The sequence below is a fragment of the Henckelia pumila genome, chromosome 3, assembly GCF_033568475.1.
Source record: "Henckelia pumila isolate YLH828 chromosome 3, ASM3356847v2, whole genome shotgun sequence".
Taxonomy (NCBI): domain Eukaryota; kingdom Viridiplantae; phylum Streptophyta; class Magnoliopsida; order Lamiales; family Gesneriaceae; genus Henckelia; species Henckelia pumila.
The window spans coordinates 165,729,818-165,749,917 of NC_133122.1; the positions used below are offsets into that span (position 1 = coordinate 165,729,818).

The window sequence follows — 20,100 nt, forward strand, 5'->3', positions numbered from 1 at the left end:
AACTATTCGTGAACTATCGAACATAATAATTTTGACTCGAGCTCGACTCGAAAAAAAGTTCGAACATGTTCGAATTTGGCACGAGTTCGATAAGCTCAAATACGAATCAAATATTTATCGAGTGGGCTCGTAAAACTCACGAAAAAATAATCTCTTAGCTTTCTTCCGACATGAAAAAATAATCTCTTAGCTTTCTTCCGACATGAGACTAGCAGGGCTCCAGATCCTCTAATATCACATTATGCTGAAATCGATCACTGATCCAATTTGAGTACACTCTATGCATCACATTATGCTACACATCATGACCCACACCATGTAACAACTAACAAAGACTTTGTACGCCCACAGGGGCATAGACGATTTGGTAAGGCCTGAGGTGACGTGAGAAGAAATTCTCCAGCGTTGCAGGTTCGATCCTCGTGTGGAGCATATTCCTCATTGAAATATTTGGGGATATGCGGGGATTGGACCATGTTGTTCCTTCCCTCAGATCCCTGCCTACTCGTGCACATCCCTCAATTTAACCCCCGCATGAACCAATAAATCTCTGACTCATGTGGGATAAGATTCCCTTCGGATCAACCCTTTTTTTTTTAACTTTGTACGCATATCAATCAGTTCGATCAATTATTATTTTATTTTTTATTTGTTTTCCTAATCAAGTGTTCCCGAGCAAACCGAAACCATTCATTACAAAGAAACAAATTTCCGAACAAAATTAAATCAGCTTTATCATGGTTCTACTTCCGTTTCGATATGTACTTATAAAACATTTTTATAAAAATATTTTTTTAAACTTTTTATAAAATATTCTATAAATTATTTTAAGAATAAATATGTGTTTGAATAACTATTCCATAAAAACATTTTAACATCACAAAAATAATATTGTTCATCTTTGACTTCCATAGTTCCATTCTAAAAATATCTAAAAACATTTCTCAAATATTTTTTAAAAAACTATACTCCGAAAACACTTTTTAGAAAATATTTTTCAAAAAAATTTTACAAAAAATTTATTCAAACACATACTTTAAATTTTTTTACTTATAAAACACTAAAAATGTTTTTAAAGTACGTGTCCAAACGAAATCCAAATTTTCCCAGCTAACCTGAAATTTTTTGTTCACCTTTTAGAGGTTACTTAGCATGAGGTAAACTAGAGAATTTTTGAAATCTTTCTTTCATCCACCATCCTTAAACCTTCGCATATTTCACAGCTTCAGACATGATTCATAGATAGTTTTCATGCGATCAAAATTTTCATACAAAGAAAGAGCCAACATATTTAGAACTTACATCAACAATTAGCTGTCCGACGACGTACACTGAACTTCTTCATGATGACTGATGAAAATGTAAAAGGAACCTGAACTCACAGCATCCAGGAGCTTACATCCTTCAAACCTCTGTATGAATATCATTTTTGTTCAATAAGAAACTAATTTAATTTGGATTTCCATGCTTTATATCTATTGCTTTCTTGTTTGTATCTTTTCCATTCTCTGAGGACCGCAAGAATCACATGCAGTGAAACTGGTAAGAAGAAGGGCTGCCAAAAAAGAGGAACAGGTTAATTATTAGACGCCAGGTTTTCACTTTTGAGATCATCTTCTACAGTGCATATCCATAAAAACAAAATCATAATGAACATGTTTTTGTTTTTGGTGCCTTTATATGTTATAACCCAAAACAGTAAAAGTTTAAACAAGAGAGCAAATATGCTTGGTGTTCCGGAGCGGATTAAGTTTCGCATCCCTTTGCCATCTCCGGAAGGCGAAAATAAAATCAAAATTATTCACTCATTTTCCTTCCATTTCCCCTAAAAAACAGTTATCCTTGTTTTCAAATCTTCCAATTTGATTGTTAACATTTACCATCCATTGAACCATTCGTCACTCCCCAAATATAATATATTATTATATTGTTTTACAAAACAAAACACTATTTTAAAGTTCAAGATAGATTTATTTTCAACTTTAAACACATACAGATATAAATGACAACAAAGTATTTTCACACGAGGCTTCTATTTCTAATGCTCCCTAACTTGATACCAGATAGAGGACCACACTGGGAGAATGATAGTTTGGTATAAATGACAAGAAGCAGTCTAACGGAATCTTTGCAAATATAATCACACATGTCAATGTTGTTTGTGGTTGCTACTATTTTCACTGTTTTGCTTCTTCATTTACAAATTCTTGTACAGGGTTATTTCTCAAAGCAATGCCTCCAATTTTCAAGCATTAAGAGTGCTCTAAAAGCAAAAGACGCATTTTTATATATCACTCGGTAACACTTATTTTCTCAATTTTAAAGTTTTGCTATGGTAAATCTCAAATGCTTAAATAAAGCATGCATTATCATCAAACAAGATATGAACACTAGAGAATTTAAAAAATCAGTTAGTGTCACGGAACGAACCGAATAGACAGCAAAGCAGTGCTCAAATGAATAGTAGCTCACAGACATCATAGACGGGTGATAGAATGCATCTTCTGCAAAAGATTTTGCTTCTCTCGAGGATACTGACAGACAAAAGAAAGGATGTACATAATAGTATATTTGAAATGTAACAAAACGGAAAAAGATGTTTCTTCATTACATCACCGACTATAAATTCATACCAGCTGAAGCATCATAAGCTCCACGGGACACATTGCTTAAGGTCAACTTTGCAGTTTCAAGAGAAAACTTCACCTGCTCATGTAAAATGAATGAACTCCAATGATTATACAACCACAACTCGAATATAAACTGGAATAGTACTAGATTACTCAACCAGCCTCAGAAGGGAACCAAAAATCAGTTTTTTAACTAATGAATCTTGAGATGAATTAATATGAGCCCTATTCTCGGAAACATGCTAAGGTACATTCACCTGTTTTCCTATTTCATCCTTAATGATCATTCTCGGGAGTGACTGTACCTGCACATTTAACCTGGTTATATCATAATGCTTAAATTAAAATTTGATAGTTAAAAGCAGATGACACACCAATCGAGAAAGTGAGCCAAGAGTTGTGCCGCATTGAAGAAGATTAAAACAAGTGTGTTGCCGAGACAGCACATCCAATTCCCTGAATCACAAACATACACAAGCCATCAGTGTCCAAACAGGCACGATAACAATCAAGCATCCAACAGACATTGATGTAAAAAACATCTGCAACAAAAAGGATATATAGTTAAATGCCTGTTAGGCATTTGGTCGAGCTCATTCATGCCACAAAGGAACTTAAATGTAGAATCCCTTGGTTTAGCAAAGACCTTCTAATACAAAACATGAAAATCAACAAATCATGTCTCTCCGATGGTTGAAAGCTACAGTTAAAATCATTGAATAGTTTGACCAACAAAATTATTGTGGCACCTATGCCATGATAATGAAATTTCACCGGTCCTTCCTATCCCCAGTACCCCCTGTTTTTGTTCCACCAGCGAATCAGTGTAAGTTGGCAAGCTGGCTAGAGAGTAGAGATGAATGAAAGACAAGGGATAGTGAAAGGAAATAAGAAGAAATGCAATGTTGCTTTGGTAGAGAAGAAAATTTTAAAAAAAAAAACATACACACACACACACACACAAGCGAAATTATCTTAAGAGATCAGCATAAGGAAAACAAAAAAGAGATTGAGGTGATATTCTAAAATGAAGAAACGCGAACATTAGAACGTACATGTGAGTGTGTATCAGAAGCTCCTTCAGGAGTAACTGCAATCCTAAAATTCTTTTTCGAGTAAAAAAATTGCAATAGCTGTTGTTCAAAATTACAATAATTTGAACAGCATGTTTTTGCTAACGCACGCTTGATGTGATTTTAATATTTTCTAATATGTTCCAGCAGTCTATGAGTTCTAATAAGTATTTGATAAAACCTTTGAGCACACAAGTTCTGGTTTATAAGCTTAATTGAAGAAGCTCTAAGTTAATTTTGTTCACTGCCTCCAGATAACTTGATTAAGCTTTAATTTTTTCCCAATACCTTCTAACAGCGTACAGATCATACAAGTATTCGATTCTATCTTTGAGCACACAAGTTCTTTTCATAAGCTTAATTGAAAAAGTTTTAAGTTTCACCTCTAGATAGACAAATAAATCCAAATTAATTAACAATTTAAGAGCTATACATGAAAGTCAAAATTTTTTTATTAAAAATTGGAATTTGGTTACCCATTAAACAAAACAATGAAAAAAAATTCCAAGTGTAAATTTTTATTGTGTCAAGTATAACTTTAATTTACGATAAGGCATCTCAATCGCAATTCGCAAAAAAACAATCCATTTTTCATTGGCTGTTTTTTGACTGACACCATAAAGCTGAAGAAAATGCCTCCCTGGTATCTGAATAAAGAATATTGATTCTTCATTTCTTATGTGTGATTTAAGCACCAAGAGACAAAGAAAGCATATCAAGCATAAAATCAAACAACTTCTACTGCCATTTATCCATCAACAGACTTGTTTTCTCACCATTCCGTAAAACCCCTTTCACTGGCCAAAATTTGTAACGCCCCTGATGTATCACCAAAGAAACCATTGGATTTTAAACCAAAGAGTTGCCGCAACTGCCCAATTAACACTTCAAAAATTTTCTTCAAATCCTGCTTCCGAACATACACAAGTTATATTTCAGACCTTGTACTTGATCTAGGCATTTGAATCAAAAATTGAAGTAACTATGATATGAAAACACAGCTATCTAGTCAGCATGCATTACAAGGATTAGCTTATCCATAGTTATTTATTGTTCAATAACATGAAGAGGAAAATCAAACAATGATAAACAACTCCATTTAATTCATGAGTCCTCACAAATAAAGGCTACTGACCTCAGGTGATATTTTATATCTGCCGTGTGGTGCTATATTTGTATCATTCAAACAACCTGGAGGGTTCCAAACTAAAACACTTCCCCACATCTACAAGTTGACATTTTAAGAGCTGAGATTCTGCGATAGACAAAACATAAAAGATAAACAGTGAAGTAAAAGTGCAACTCACTGGAGATATAAAGCCATTTGTCATGGAAATTTCTCCATTTGGTAGCTGCAACAGAAGTGGACACTCTGATGCAGATGGTACATATCTAGTGTAAGAACCAAAAGCAAATAGCAATTATTCAATAGACTCTAAAGAAGATCACACAATAATAATTCACAATGTAAACCCACCAGATTGAGTTAGGATACAAGAATAAACGTCAAGCAGGGGCTTTTTTATGTACTTATCTTAGAATCAGTTTAGTGTTTGCGCACGACATTGAAAATTGTTTTATTTCTTAACGAGAATAATCTGAAGTTCTAAAAGGCACATTTTCTTGCTGCTGATTTTTTTCTTAATTTTTTTACAAAATAACTAGGGGATTGAACATTTGAGTTACTTCAACATTGAAATGCAGAGTATAATAAAAGACAGGAGAACAGTTTCTACAGAAAACAGAACACAAGATATCAGGAAAGATAATGAGTAAAGATTATACACCACAAACTGCAAGATTTTTGAACGCCCGCCAGCTGCAACTGATGTATCCAAATGCCACTCGTTTGAGTTTACCTACATATCGACACTATCAAGAATGACTCACAACACAGAAATGACGGCACAGAAACCAACAGACTTGAAGCAAATCCAATTTACCTACTAGTTAAAGTTCATTTATTAATCATTTACGATGTTTATTCACAGGAAGCTTTTCACATAAGAAAGTTTTGAGTGAACATACAAAGAACGGAAGATCTTTCGCACTGAAAATATAGCTGCCCAACTGTTCATCCCAATACGAAAAGGAAGACTTCGGAGTGTGGTATAAGACCTGCATGATTGACAAGAATGGCAGATTGAGAGAAAGAGTTGTGTTCAACAATATCAATAGAAACAAATGTAAGCTATACAGATTCCATTAGCTTCATTTGAAAGATTATTGAAATGACGCAATGTCGAAAGAAAAAGAAAAAAAACATGAGTACGACCTGACTTTCCACTTTAACATCTGCCAGAGGCTTCAAAGCCTCAATTATAGGAGACAAGAGATTCACGTCAGCATCTTGGAAATCCCTATTAAACAAGATAAATTTAAAGAAGAATGCAACTAAAACTAGACTAATAGACCGTTCCCATGACACCATCGCAGATCTGTTTGTTAAGTTCCCCTCAAATAAGTCATCATCACATAGCAAATGTCTTTGGGAAGAAAGGTTGTATATATAGCAGAGGGATGAATTTATAAAATCAATTGGACACATTATCGGAGTAGCGCGAAAACATGATTTTCATTAACAATATCCATGAATTGGTTGATCATAAAAAGGGAGAAACCGTAGTAAGACAATTGAAAATTTTTACCAGCATCTGAAAGATAATTAGGAAAGATGACACTAAGAAGACTCTTTTACCAGTCATAAATCCAACTGCTTGGATCAGCGTTCAGCAAATTGAAAGAAAGCACAGTCCTCCCATCTGCCCCGACGGGCATAAACTCCCCGCTAATCGACCCTTCCTCTTTTCCACCATTTGCAAATACTTTCAGAAAGATCTCGGCTACCTTCTTCACAGCTTCCTCCTCCAAAATACTCCCTGCAATCCAAGCATGCCTGTACTTCCCAACTGCCATCCTGGCCTCCGAACTTTCCTCCATCCTGACAACAACAACGGTGTAAACTTTTCCAGTAGCATTATTACTCCCACCACTATCACCCATCAGCACCTGCAAATCCTCATCCAACAACAGTTCATCGTATTTCCCCGAATGCTCATTAAGCGACCCACACTTCCAATGCACATTGCTGCTGGAGTGATCACACACAGAACCGTAGTCTAGGGTTACAAGAATAGAGGAATTCAGCTCACAAGCACCGCAGGATACGAAAGCATTGCTGCCACTAAGTTTACGCACGTGAGACTGAATTGAAAGCGATAATTCGTTAGCTGTCAATGACCCACGTCCGAAACCGACAAAAACAGCTTCAAATTGGCAAGGGAACCGCAGGGGATTGGAGTCGATCGCGGCAGACAGATCATCGATTTCACGGAACGGCAGCGGCGACCTATATATTTCAATGGACTTGAGCAAAAAAGGGAGACCTGCACTTGGAAAAAGAAGAGCATTAAAAATCTGAAAATACAGAGAAAAATGTGAGCTTCAATATTACCTGATATGAAAGAGAAAAGAACCGTGAGAGTGAGAGTGAAGCGTTTGAGTCCAGGTCTGGTTTGTCGCATGGTTTCCGGGTCGGGACTAGCTTCGGAGATTTCCTCCATTGCCACAGACCTACCTACAAAGGTTTGAATGAATGAAGCACAGAATTCAGATTTTGTGTTGCACAAATATACTCATTATATTTTATTACAAGTTAAGAGATATTACTTAAAAGGTCATTTTTAAAACGAAACACACACATTATAAATTGATTGAATATATTATTAGACTTTAGAAATTAGGTAACTCAAAGAGAATATATAATTTGCTCATTTCTACTACTAAATTAAATATATTAAACTTTAAAAGTAATATATAAATTATTTAAAATCATCTCATCATAAATATTGATGCATTTAATAATTATATATATTCTTGGACAATCAATTTTGTGACACTGTTTCTTGGCTAGCTCTCTCTGTTTTTATTTCTTTTTTTTTTTAATTCATAATATTTCGTGTTTATATATATTCTAAATTTTTTTAATAGTAATAGGCGTAAAAATTTTTTAAACCTATATATTTTTTACGCCTATTACTATTAAAAAATTTTAGAATATATATAAACGCGAAATATTATGAATTACAAAAAAAAAAGAAAAGGAAATAAAAACAGAGAGAGCTAGCCAACAAACACTGTCACAAAATTGATTGTCCAAGAATTTTTTTTTATTTTTTTAACATTATATTGTCACTGTTAATACATGTGTGGCGTCTAAATATTTATTTAGAGTCTAAAGATATTTTTGGTATTGTACATATATTGATGTAGTTCTAATGCTAGTTATATATGTTAGTGAGAAGTTTTAAGCTGTCCAACAAATTTTTGTTCACTTCGTCTTCAACCACTAAAATTCGATGTCGGGTTTTAGTTGTTTTTGTTTTTTATTTTTCGCACCACTAAAACACGGCACTGAGTTTTAGTGGTCGAGCACGAAGTGAGTATCATTTGTTGGGCAGCTGAAAATTTCTAATATGTTAGTAATTGTAATTGTATGAAAATTAGGGATGATAACGGGTCGGGTCTAAACTCGACCCCACATTAAACCCGCCTCGGCGGGACGGGTTTAGACCCGACTAAGTGGGTCCACAAGCGGGGCGGGACGGGACGGGGTCCTGAGTTTGACCAAACCCGTCCTGCCAAAGTGTATATATATATATATATATATATAAAATTTAAAATAAACATGTATATATATAAATATAAAATATATATGTAATATTAATAATATGTAATTATATTTTTATACTAAATAATTAATATTTTGTCCATAATTTGAGTGTATAATATTATTTTATTGAAATAAATTTATTTTATTATGATATGTTTAGTATAAAAATGTATCATTATAATGTTTCTTGGTTAATAATTATTAATTAATTACAAGTTGAAAAATTTTTAATTGTGAGAATATATTTTTTGTCTTAAATATTATCAATATATATTTGAAATTAAATCTACTGATTTTTGTTAATTTTTAATTTTTTAATTTAATAAAATTAAAATTATTTAATTTTTGGCGGGTCCAACGGGTCTAATCCGGATTGGACCCGTCGGGTTCGCAGAACGGAGCGGGTCTAAAGAGAAGCGACCCGGGTCCCAGGTTTAGCCAAACCCGCCCCAAACCCACCCCGTTGCCTTCCCTAATAAAAAATTGTGTTAGGTTCGAGAACGTGTGTAGAGGGAGGTTGAATACACACTTGTGGATTTTTCTTCTTCAAAATTTAGTTTAGTTGAGGAGTCAATTGAACCACTATTCTTTCTTGACTGTCGATGTCAGATGACCAACAAAAAGTTGTGCGGAATTAGGTCGATTGAAAGTAAATGAACAAGACGTGTTTATGGATATTCAAAAACTTAAATATTTCTATGTCACCCCTTCTTCCACTTACAGAAAGGTTTACAATAGAAGACTTTGAGAGTTACAACTACTTGTAAGACCCCGATTTAGTTTAGGACTTATTACAATGCCTTAACTGAAACTCCTAACAACGACTGTCTATTATAGTACACAAATGGTGTAAAATTTACAAAGAAATTACGACTCAAAACTTTGCACAGTATGATCCTTGAAACTTGATCGGATGTAGACTTGAAGTGTGTGGTTGAGATCTTTGATCTTGAGTGTTTGAGAATTCAGTCCACTTGAAAACTTGTGATTGCTTGATAATTCTTAGAAAATCATAGAGAGAGCCTCTCCGAACCTCTATTTATACTAGCGATCGAGGCACACGCGATGCGTGTGCGACGTTGCTTTTACAATTATATACTGGATTTTCAAGAGCGAGTGTGACATTGAAATGAACTAAAATTGTGATTAGATTTTTGATTCAATTGTGATGTGTGTGCTACGTTGTACATGAATAATATTGAGCATAGAATATGTAATACTAAGTGTTCTGCGAACTTAAATTGTGTTGAGATGGAAGAAAGTTTAAAAAACTTAGTGTGTCTAAAAAAGAGGAAAAAAAAAAAGGAAAAAAAAAGGACTTTACCATTGACAACATGAAAGTTTATAGAAAATTGACACAATTCTCCCGCAAAATTGGAATTGATAAAAAAACACATTTCTAAAATAAAGACAATTTATTTTTCATAAATAATGATATTTCCAAAAATCTATTAAAAAAACCATGAGGAACCACACTCATGACTTAAGTTCCTACAACACAAACCAACACAAAAATTTGCTTAGACTCTTAATCTAGCACAAATGAACAAAAAAAAATCGGTATCAGTACACCACCTCTATTAAAGTAGCATCCATTATAGATGAACATATATGCAGCAACAGAGGTGTGAAAAGGATTGTCAACAATGGATGTCTCCTCAAACATTGATGCGATCATGGATAGCTCGCATGTTGATCAAGTGGTTAAGGATCCGTTGGAGTTTCCTAGAGGACCAATTACGAGAGGTCGAGCTAAGAGGTTCAAAGATGCGGTTCAATCTTTGATGGTGGAATGTCAAGGAAGCATTGGAATGCTTGAAGATTATTTTGAAGGATGTTACAATGTTATTGAAGTTCAAAGAAGTCAAGAGAGCGGAGAAAATGTCGAAGAGAATTCAAAAATATGCAACAGAGACGCATGTGCGCCCGCGCCTCAGTCGAGTGATTTCAAGAGTTCTGGACAGACCTCTATGCGCGCCCGCGCCAACTTCATGCGCGCCCATGCGTAGGTCCAGAGAGCCATGCGCGCCCGCGCGAATCGACGTGCGCCCGCGCCTCGGAGTTTTACACACAGTTCGGCGTGTTTGTGTGTGTGCGAGACTTTTTGATGTTTTAGCATTATTTTATATATTTTGAGTCTTTTAATTATACTAGAAAATTTTCTAGATGATATCTTTGATATCTTTAGGCTATTTTTTTGCGTTATCTTTTATTTTTGATTGTAAACTATAAATACTTTTGTTTATTTCATTAATAAGAATTCAGACTCAGTTTATACGAAAATTATTGAAATTCTCTCAAGAATTTTATTCAAAGCTTTGCTTTGTTCTTCAAATTAAACTTTCTCAGGTAATTACTTGGAAAACGTTTGTCGATTGTTTCTCACTGAAGATTGTCAGATACAAGTTTATCTAAAGGTTTTCTTTGGTTTCAATTTTTGTGGTTTTTGTTGTTAATCGTACCGTCGATTAAAGGTGAAAATCCAAAACCCTATCAATTTTAATTGTTTCAAAGATTGGGCAAAACTTTGGATCTTTTGTTTATTGGTTAGAGGGTGCGATTCAAATTGTAATCGTGCTTGCTAATCTTAAACATCCAGATTCATATCATTTGGTATCAAAGCTTAGGTATTGAATCAAGTAAGTACCTATCTTCATCTATCTCTGTTTTTCGTGTTCTTCGTTCTTCATCTAAGTCTATTCTTTATCAAATTTTTGTGTCGTTTCTTTCAAACTTGTTATCCAAGTCTCGTGTCTTGTGCTACAAGTTATAAATTAAAAAAAAAGTGAAGAAAAGTAACTTGTGGCCAATTTCTTTGTCTTTATTCATCCTTGAAGCGAATCAGAGTCAAGTTATCCATAAAATTTCCTACTTGTGTTTGTGCAATCTTTGTGGGTCAATTTTCAAGCGTCTAAAAGTTTTAAACATGAAGGTTTGAATCTTATTCTACAAAGCAAAGTCTCTCCATAAATTTGAGTGAAAAAAAAAATAAATCAAAAAAAATAAGAGTGCTTGAGTGATTTGTTTGGAGTGAGCTGTGAGAATTTGTGTGAGGAAGTTTATTACTAACGATTTTCTTGCAGGTACCATGAACCCCAAAAAGGATGTTAGTGAGAGTGTGAACCAAGAAATTTCCAAGGTTCAAATGGATGAGTTGATGGGGCAGTTGACTAGGGCGATGAGATCGGAGTTAGAACCTCTTCATGAGAGGATGAGTAAGTTGGAGGAGAGTAGTGGTAGTGGAAAGAAAAATAAAAATAGGAAGGGGAATGATTTTGAAGACGATGAGGAAAGTTTTGATGAGAATTGGGAGGAGGAGAGAAGAGTATATAGGGGTAGACATAGGCGAGAAGCGGTGAGAGGAAAATATACGGAGGGTAGTAAGGAGGATGGGAATATCAGTAGTATTAAGATGAAAATTCCAGCGTTTCAGGAAAAATCTGATCCCGAGGCGTATCTGGAATGGGAAAAGCATGTAGAGTTTGTATTTGATTGCCATCACTATTCTGATCTTAAGAAAGTGAGGTTGGCAGTGGTTGAGTTTGTAGATTATGTCTTAATCTGGTGGGATCAATTAGTGACCACTAGAAGGAGATGTGGAGAGCCGCCTATTGAGACATGGGAAGAGATGAAACGTGTCATGAAGAAGCGGTTTGTTCCTAACCATTATTATCGTGATATGTACAGGCGTTTACAAACTTTGAAGCAGGGTCCAAGGAGCGTGGAGGATTATTACAAGGAGTTGGAGACCACGATGATTCGGACCAACATTGAGGAGGATACCGAAGCTACAATGGCCCGATTTTTGTGCGATTTGAATAGAGAAATCCAAGACCAAGTGGAGCTTCGCCATTGTTTATATTTGGATGAGATGGTGCAGACGACCATGAAGGTGGAACAACAGCTCAAGAGAAGAGGAGCTGGTCGATTTCCTTCAGGTGGAGGATCGTCGACTTCTTGGCGTCCAAGCGTTGCAAAACGGGGGGACAACAAGCAGGGGTTTAAACCAAAACTCGACACCAGATCGGAGACAACAAAGCAAGTGGTTAAATGTACATCTGAAACTTCTAATACTCGATCTAGAGATATTAAATGTTTTTGGTGTCAAGTTATTGGCCATATCTCTAGCCAATGCCCAAATAAGAAATTGATGATTATTAATGCTTGTGGTGATGTGGAGTCGGAGAGTGAGGAGGAAAGTTATTATAAAATGCCTGCGTTGGTAGATCCAGATGATGAGGATGGGTTTGGGGCTGTTGTTAGTGAGTTGTTGGTGAGTAGGAGGGCGTTACATGCACAACCTAGAGGAGAGGAAGAGAGTCAGAGGGAAAATCTTTTCCATACTCGTTGTTTTGTAAAGGGAAAGGTATGCAGTCTTATCATTGATGAGGGTAGTTGCACCAATGTAGCGAGTTGCGAACTTGTGGAAAAATTGGGGTTGTCTCTTTTGAAGCATCCTCAACCATATAGGTTGCAATGGTTCAATGACTGTGCGGAAGTGAGAGTTAATAGGCGAGTTGTAGTGCCATTTTCTATTGGCAAATATGTTGATGAGGTCTTGTGTGATGTGGTCCCTATGCAAGCGTGCCATATTTTATTGGGTAGACTATGACAGTTTGATAGGAGAGTGGTTCATGATGGATTTAAAAATAAATATTCGTTTGTAATGAAAAAAAAGTCCATTGTATTGTTGCCTATGACTCCAAAGCAAGTGTTGGAGGACCAAATGAAAAAGAAAAAGAGAGATGAGGCCGAAAGAGAGAGTGATCAAAAAAGTGAGGTGGCCTTAGAAAAAAAAAAGAATGATTCAAAAAAAGATGGAAAAAAAATTGAGCGAAAAAAGGCTGAAAAAAAATATATATATAGCCCAAAAGAGTGAGTTGAGAGATGTTATGAATTCTCAAATTTCACTTGTGATGATGATTTATAAGGAGGTACTCCTTAACACAAGTGATATAGCCGGAGATCTTCCGAGCGTTGTTGTTTCTCTATTGCAGGAATTCGATGATTTATTTTCGGAGGAGCTACCTCAAGGATTACCACCTTTGAGAGGAATTGAGCACCAAATTGATTTGGTACCCGGGAGTGCATTGCCGAATCGTCCAGCTTATAGGAGCAATCCTGAGGAAACTAAGGAGTTGCAACGACAGGTAAGTGAGCTTTTAGACAAAGGTTTTGTACGTGAGTCGATGTCACCGTGTGCTGTGCCTGTATTGTTAGTACCTAAAAAAGATAGATCTTGGCGCATGTGTGTTGATTGTAGAGCTATAAATAACATTACCATTAAGTATAGGCATCCTATTCCTAGGCTTGATGATATGTTAGATGAATTGCATGGTGCTTGTGTGTTTAGCAAGATTGATCTTAAAAGTGGCTATCATCAAATTAGGATGAGAGAGGGAGATGAATGGAAAACTGCATTCAAAACAAAGTATGGGTTGTATGAATGGATGGTTATGCCTTTTGGTTTGACTAATGCACCTAGTACTTTCATGCGTTTAATGAATCATGTTTTGCGTGCATATCTTGGGAAGTTTGTGGTTGTCTATTTTGATGATATATTGATATATAGCAAAAACTTAGATGATCATGCGGAACATTTGAGAGTTGTTTTAATCACATTGCGTGCTGAACATTTATATGCTAACCTTAAGAAATGTGTGTTTTGTACAAAAGAACTCGTGTTTCTTGGGTTTGTTGTGAGTTCACAAGGTGTGACAGTTGATGAAGAAAAGGTAAGTGCTATTTGAGATTGGCCAACACCCACTTCTGTTGGTCAAGTTCGAAGTTTCCATGGCCTTGCGAGTTTTTACAGGAGGTTCATGAAGGATTTTAGCACATTGGCGGCGCCTATGACTGCTGTCATCAAGAAAAACATTCCATTCCATTGGGGCGAGGAGCAAGAGAAGTCTTTCAATATTATTAAGCAAAAGCTAATTAATGCTCCTTTACTTGTTTTACCTGATTTTACTAATATGTTTGAAATTGAATGTGATGCATCAGGTGTAGGGATTGGAGGCATTTTGATGCAAGGGGGAAAGCCAGCGGCGTATTTCAGCGAGAAGTTAAGTGGATCGTTTTTGAATTATCCTACCTACGATAAGGAGTTTTATGCGTTGATAAGGGTACTCGAGACATGGCAACATTACTTGAGGCCAAAAGAGTTCGTGATTCATACGGATCATGAGTCCTTGAAGCATCTCAAGGGACAGCAAAAGTTGAATAAAAGACATGCCAAATGGGTGGCGTTCGTAAAAACTTTTCCCTATGTAATTAAGTACAAGCAAGGTAAGGAGAATGTAGTGGCGGATGCATTGTCGCGAAGGTATGTGCTCTTGACTACTTTAGATTCTAAATTTTTGGGGTTTGAGCATGTGAAAGAGTTGTATGTGAGTGATGTTGATTTTAGTAAGATTTATGAGTCATGTATGCGTGGTCCAAAGGATCAATTCTATTTGCATGATGGTTATTTATTTAAAGAGGATAAATTGTGCATCCCTAAGTCTTCAATCAGGGAGTTACTTGTTAGAGAATCACATAGTGGTGGTTTAATGGGGCATTTTGGTGTGGCCAAGACATATCAAATTTTGCATGAGCATTTTTATTGGTCGCATATAAAGCATGATGTTGAGAAAATGTGTGAGCGGTGTGTGACTTGTAAGAGAGCAAAGTCTAGATCACAACCACATGGGTTATATACTCCACTTCCAGTACCAAATGAACCTTGGGTGGATATTTCCATGGATTTTGTTCTTGGATTACCTAGGTCTAAGAAGGGTAGGGATTCTATTTATGTTGTGGTTGATAGGTTTTCAAAAATGGCACATTTTATTGCATGTCATAAATCAGATGATGCTTCGCATGTTGCAGATTTGTTCTTTAATGAGATTGTGAAATTACATGGCATGCCTAGAAGTATTGTTTCTGATCGGGACACTCGATTTTTGAGTTACTTTTGGAAAACATTGTAGTGTAAACTTGGAACTAAGTTGTTGTTTTCTACCAGTTGTCATCCACAAACTGATGGACATACTGAGGTAGTTAATAGAACTTTAGGGACATTGTTGCGCTCTATCCTTAAAAAGAACTTGAAACATTGGGAGGATTGTTTGCCATTTATTGAATTTGCATATAATCGTAGTGTACATTCTACTACGAATTACTCACCTTTTGAAATTATTTATGGATTTAACCCATTGACTCCGTTGGATTTGATGTCGTTACCTATGAGTGAAAGGGTTAATATGGATGACAAGAAGAAGGCTGAGTTTGTGAAGATTTTTCATGAGAAAGTACGTGCAAATATAGAGAAAAAGAATTTGCAGTATACTAAACAAGCGAATAAGGGAAGGAAGAAAGTTGTTTTTGAACCCGGTGATTGGGTGTGGTTGCATCTGAGAAAAGAGCGTTTTCCGGAAAAAAGACGTTCAAAGCTTCTACCTAGGGGTGATGGACCTTTCCAAGTTTTGGAGCGGATCAATGACAACGCCTACAAATTGGATTTGCCAGGTGAGTACAACATGAGTACTACTTTTAATGTTTCTGATTTGTCATTGTTTGATGTAGGTGATGATCGAGATTTGAGAACAAATCCTTTTCAAGAAGGGGAGGATGATGCGATCATGGATAGCTCGCATGTTGATCAAGTGGTTAAGGATCCGTTGGAGTTGCCTAGAGGACCAATTACGAGAGGTCGAGCTAAGAGATTCAAAGATGCGCTTCAATCTTTGATGGTGGAATGTCAAGGAAGCATTGGAATGCTTGAAGATTATTTTGAAGGATGTTACAATGTTATTGAAGTTCAAAGAAGTCAAGAGAGCGGAGAAAATGTCGAAGAGAATTCAAAAATATGCAACAGAGATGCATGCGCGCCCGCGCCTCAGTCGAGTGATTTCAAGAGTTCTGGACAGACCTCTATGCGCGCCCGCGCGTAGGTCCAGAGAGCCATGTGCGCCCGCGCAAATCGACGTGCGCTCGCGCCTTGGATTTTTACGCACAGTTCGGCATGTTTGTGTGTGTGCGAGACTTTTTGATGTTTTAGCATTATTTTATATATTTTGAGTCTTTTAATTATACTAGGAAACTTTCTAGATGATATTTTTGATATCTTTAGGCTATTTTTTTGCGTTATCTTTTATTTTTGATTGTAAACTATAAATAATTTTGTTTATTTCATTAATAAGAATTCAGACTCAGTTTATACATAAATTATTGAAATTCTCTCAAGAATTTTATTCAAAGCTTTGCTTTGTTCTTCAAATCAAACTTTATCAGTTAATTACTTGGAAAACGTTTGTCGGTTGTTTCTCACTGAAGATTGTCAGATACAAGTTTATCTGAAGGTTTTCTTTGGTTTCAATTGTTGTCGTTTCTGTTGTTAATCGTACAGTCGATTAAAGGTGGAAATCCAAAACCCTATCAATTTTACTTGTTTCAAAGATTGGGCAAAACTTTGGATCTTTTGTTTATTGATTAGAGGGTGCGATTCAAATTGTAATCGTGTTTGCTAATCTTACACATCCAGATTCATATCAAACATGATACAAAATCATTTTTGCTGATCTTTCCATCACTATTCGGCCGTATTTGTTTGTTTATCTGAATTCTCCGATCACAGATTGAGTCGATTAATGAAGGGTTAATAAGTCGAGACAGATTTTGCGCAATCAATTAAGCTACGGAGCATAGGCACATGTTCAACACATCTCAAAATTTTGAGACTGATAACAATATCGGGTAGAATCACACTTAATTTGCAACCTTACATGCATAATGCAAGGGCTTGAGCTTTTGAAAATGTCTCTCTTTCTCATCCTGCGAATAATATGCCAATCCAAGATGAGCACATTACTTCTTACTGGACACCTGCTCTTAGGTCAAGAAAATACTATTCATCCAATTACACTGGTGATTTGCCACGTTATCAATTATCTTCTTATCAAACAATCTATGTAATTAGTACTTTTACAACCAATCATAACATCTATATGCCATTAAAACTGTAAAAAGATAATCACAGAAATCAATTAATGAATTCAGTACCCCAAATTAACAAAATAATAATAAAAAACATTTTGAAATGTCATATTATTAGGCTCACTTTATCATTTTTGAATTCAATGTTCGTTGCAAAATTTGGTTATGCAACCCATTCTTGAAATTATATGCAAATCGATCAACCAAAACCACCCGAACGATTACAAATGCAGAAATAATACATCTAGTCACATAACAAATGAGATGCGCGGAGAAAAATAAAAATGTAAAAATCAGCTGTTTATAGAAAGTTATATAGCCTTTCAAATAAGAGAAAATTATTCAATTAACAATATAATGAGGCTAATCATTTTAGCCTCGTATTTTCATGCACAGGTGGAAAACATGTGAAAATAAATAAATGCATCTGCATCCCGATATCGAACACAAAGAGCGCTTATAAATAATCTTTCATGGTTTTAAAAAAACACGTGATCCGAAACCATGTCAATAAACACATCATGTATCAAGACTTCAATTTTCATTCCCATTGCCAAGTCACACAAACTGAAATAATCTGAAGCTGTATCTGGTTTGTCGAATTCTATTTCCAAAATGCGAGAAGAATTAGTTAAAAGAAAAGGTAATTCTTTTTTCATCAAATCGATGCAATATATATTATTTATTTGCATGTAATCCAACATAATATGACACTCGAACATAATCAGACATTGAGAAATTTATAATCTAATATATTCACTAAACCATCTAAAGAGACTTAAAACATGGGAAGGAAAAATGTGATGTTCCTACCGGGTCTTTCCATGAACTTTTAAGTAGACCACAAACACGAAAAATCAAATTGGATTGCCCAATAACTTCATGAACTTGCATGAGATTTGAACATGATATATAAGTTTAGTACACTTTTTTTCTATTGCTACTACATGAGAGTTTACATTGTAAACATATAGTTGAAGTAAAAAAAAAACAGCCGCAAAGCAAAATAAATTTGTGATATTTGAATAAAATGGTTTGTGCTTAAATCAGAGATAACAAACTAGTACCACCAAAAAGTTTTATTACATGAGAATAAAATTGGAAATAAAGCCTCCAACTTACCTGTTCGGGGATATCTCCAAGCCTCCAATAGTTTGATTACGTATCATGATAACAAACTATTACCTCCAACAGTTTGACTGCATGAGAATTAAAATATAAATGAAGCCTCCAACTTTCTTGTATGGAGATACCTACAATCCTCCAATAGTTTGATTTACAACAGTTTGATTACAAACTAATACCTCCAATAGTTGGATTATTTATTGAGTAAATGGAGAAACCTATTGTCAACGATTTTGGAGGTCAATAGAACAGAAGGTCTATTTAGTATCTCAACCCTGCATACACTAAAAGAAGTATTTAGTATCACATACAACTGATTAAGGTAGCAAGTGAAATCATAAGAAGAGTGGGATTGCATAATGTAAATATTTGCCGAAGGGAGAAAAAAGTGCAATCAAGTTTTCCACAACAACCGAAGCAAATTAAGACAGAAAAATATCAAAAACCACATCCATGCTTGATTTAGGTGTGTTCTGTTTCAGAGAATCTGTCTTTTTCGTGAATTATATTCAAATAGATCCGTTTTGTCCCTGTAGGCCAGGATACAACGGTTGTTTTTTTGGGTTATAAACAGAACCTGTTTTTTTCGAGCATTATGTAAGACAAAATGATGCTTTGGAATTGAGAGAGAGGGGAAAAAAACGTGGGTTGAACTGAGAAACAATGGTAGAGGGCAATTCTAAGGGCTTAGCGCTAGCATGTCCTCTATCCTTTGAATATGGTTTAAATTAGAGAAATAAAATATCAATATTTTAGTGCAAATTTTTTACTACCATTCACCATTTTAGAAGTTCAAACAGCAAGCTCGCCTTGAAAGTAGGCCAAAAAAATGTAAAGCAAACTGACATTTCCCTTAAACAATCTATTTAATTAATATTTGAGAAACTATTACAACCACTAAAACCGAGACACAATTTTAAAAAGATAACACAAAAAAACAATTAAACATCCTGTAACCCCAATTAACAAAATAATAATATCACAAATTTTGAAATGACAGAATATTATACTTATAATCTGGAATTCAAAGTTAGTCGCGAAAAATGTTGATGCAACTCATACTTGGAAACATTATGAAAATCAATTAAACATCCAATACTAATAGATCGATTACAAATGCATGAATAAAATATAAAAATAAGAAACGACAACAACTAAAATTAAATATAAAAATTATGAAAAACTAAAAGTTGACAATAAAAGATTACCTCTACAGCTGATTATCCCAGGAAAAGAACAATCCAACGGCGAAGTGGGATAGTAAGATAATGAAATTAATCAGCAAAACAGAGATCCTGAAACTGAACAGTAAACAAATACTAACGCATATATTCAAATGGATAAATAGGAAATTTGAATTGAAAATCGAATGGATGATTTGATACTGTAGAATAAAATAAAATAAATTAAAAAGTAAAACTTCACACTAAATCGAGTAAGTTTGTCGGTAAATCATGAAAAATAAACAGATGGTGGATTTCAAAACCGTCAATGAAACAATTGATTCAAACATATAAGCAACAGAAGAAAATTAATAAGAAAACGTGGATTTGCTAAAAATGTTCTTACACGACGATCGGTTGGAGTTGATTTTTTTACGGAAGCGCACTGCATCATGTGGGGA

At 35.1% G+C, this 20,100-nt stretch overlaps 1 protein-coding gene across 2 annotated transcripts; it reads right to left on the reverse strand.

The window, feature by feature from the left end:
- Positions 1-1,246: 1,246 nt before the first annotated feature.
- Positions 1,247-7,310, reverse strand: LOC140887855 (uncharacterized). 2 transcript variants are annotated; one of them, XM_073295391.1, is made up of 13 exons: positions 7,158-7,310; positions 6,402-7,089; positions 5,979-6,063; positions 5,732-5,821; positions 5,489-5,562; positions 5,011-5,095; positions 4,839-4,928; positions 4,480-4,610; positions 3,005-3,086; positions 2,888-2,929; positions 2,634-2,706; positions 2,431-2,534; positions 1,247-1,555 (listed from the first exon to the last, which is right to left on the reverse strand). In XM_073295391.1, the coding sequence occupies exons 1-13, from the start codon at positions 7,264-7,266 to the stop codon at positions 1,445-1,447; spliced, it is 1,764 nt and encodes a 587-aa protein (XP_073151492.1). In that variant the 5' UTR covers positions 7,267-7,310; the 3' UTR covers positions 1,247-1,444. The 2 variants fall into 2 exon arrangements, with proteins under 2 accessions (XP_073151492.1, XP_073151491.1); XM_073295390.1 differs by having other exon boundaries at positions 2,888-2,935.
- Positions 7,311-20,100: the final 12,790 nt, after the last annotated feature.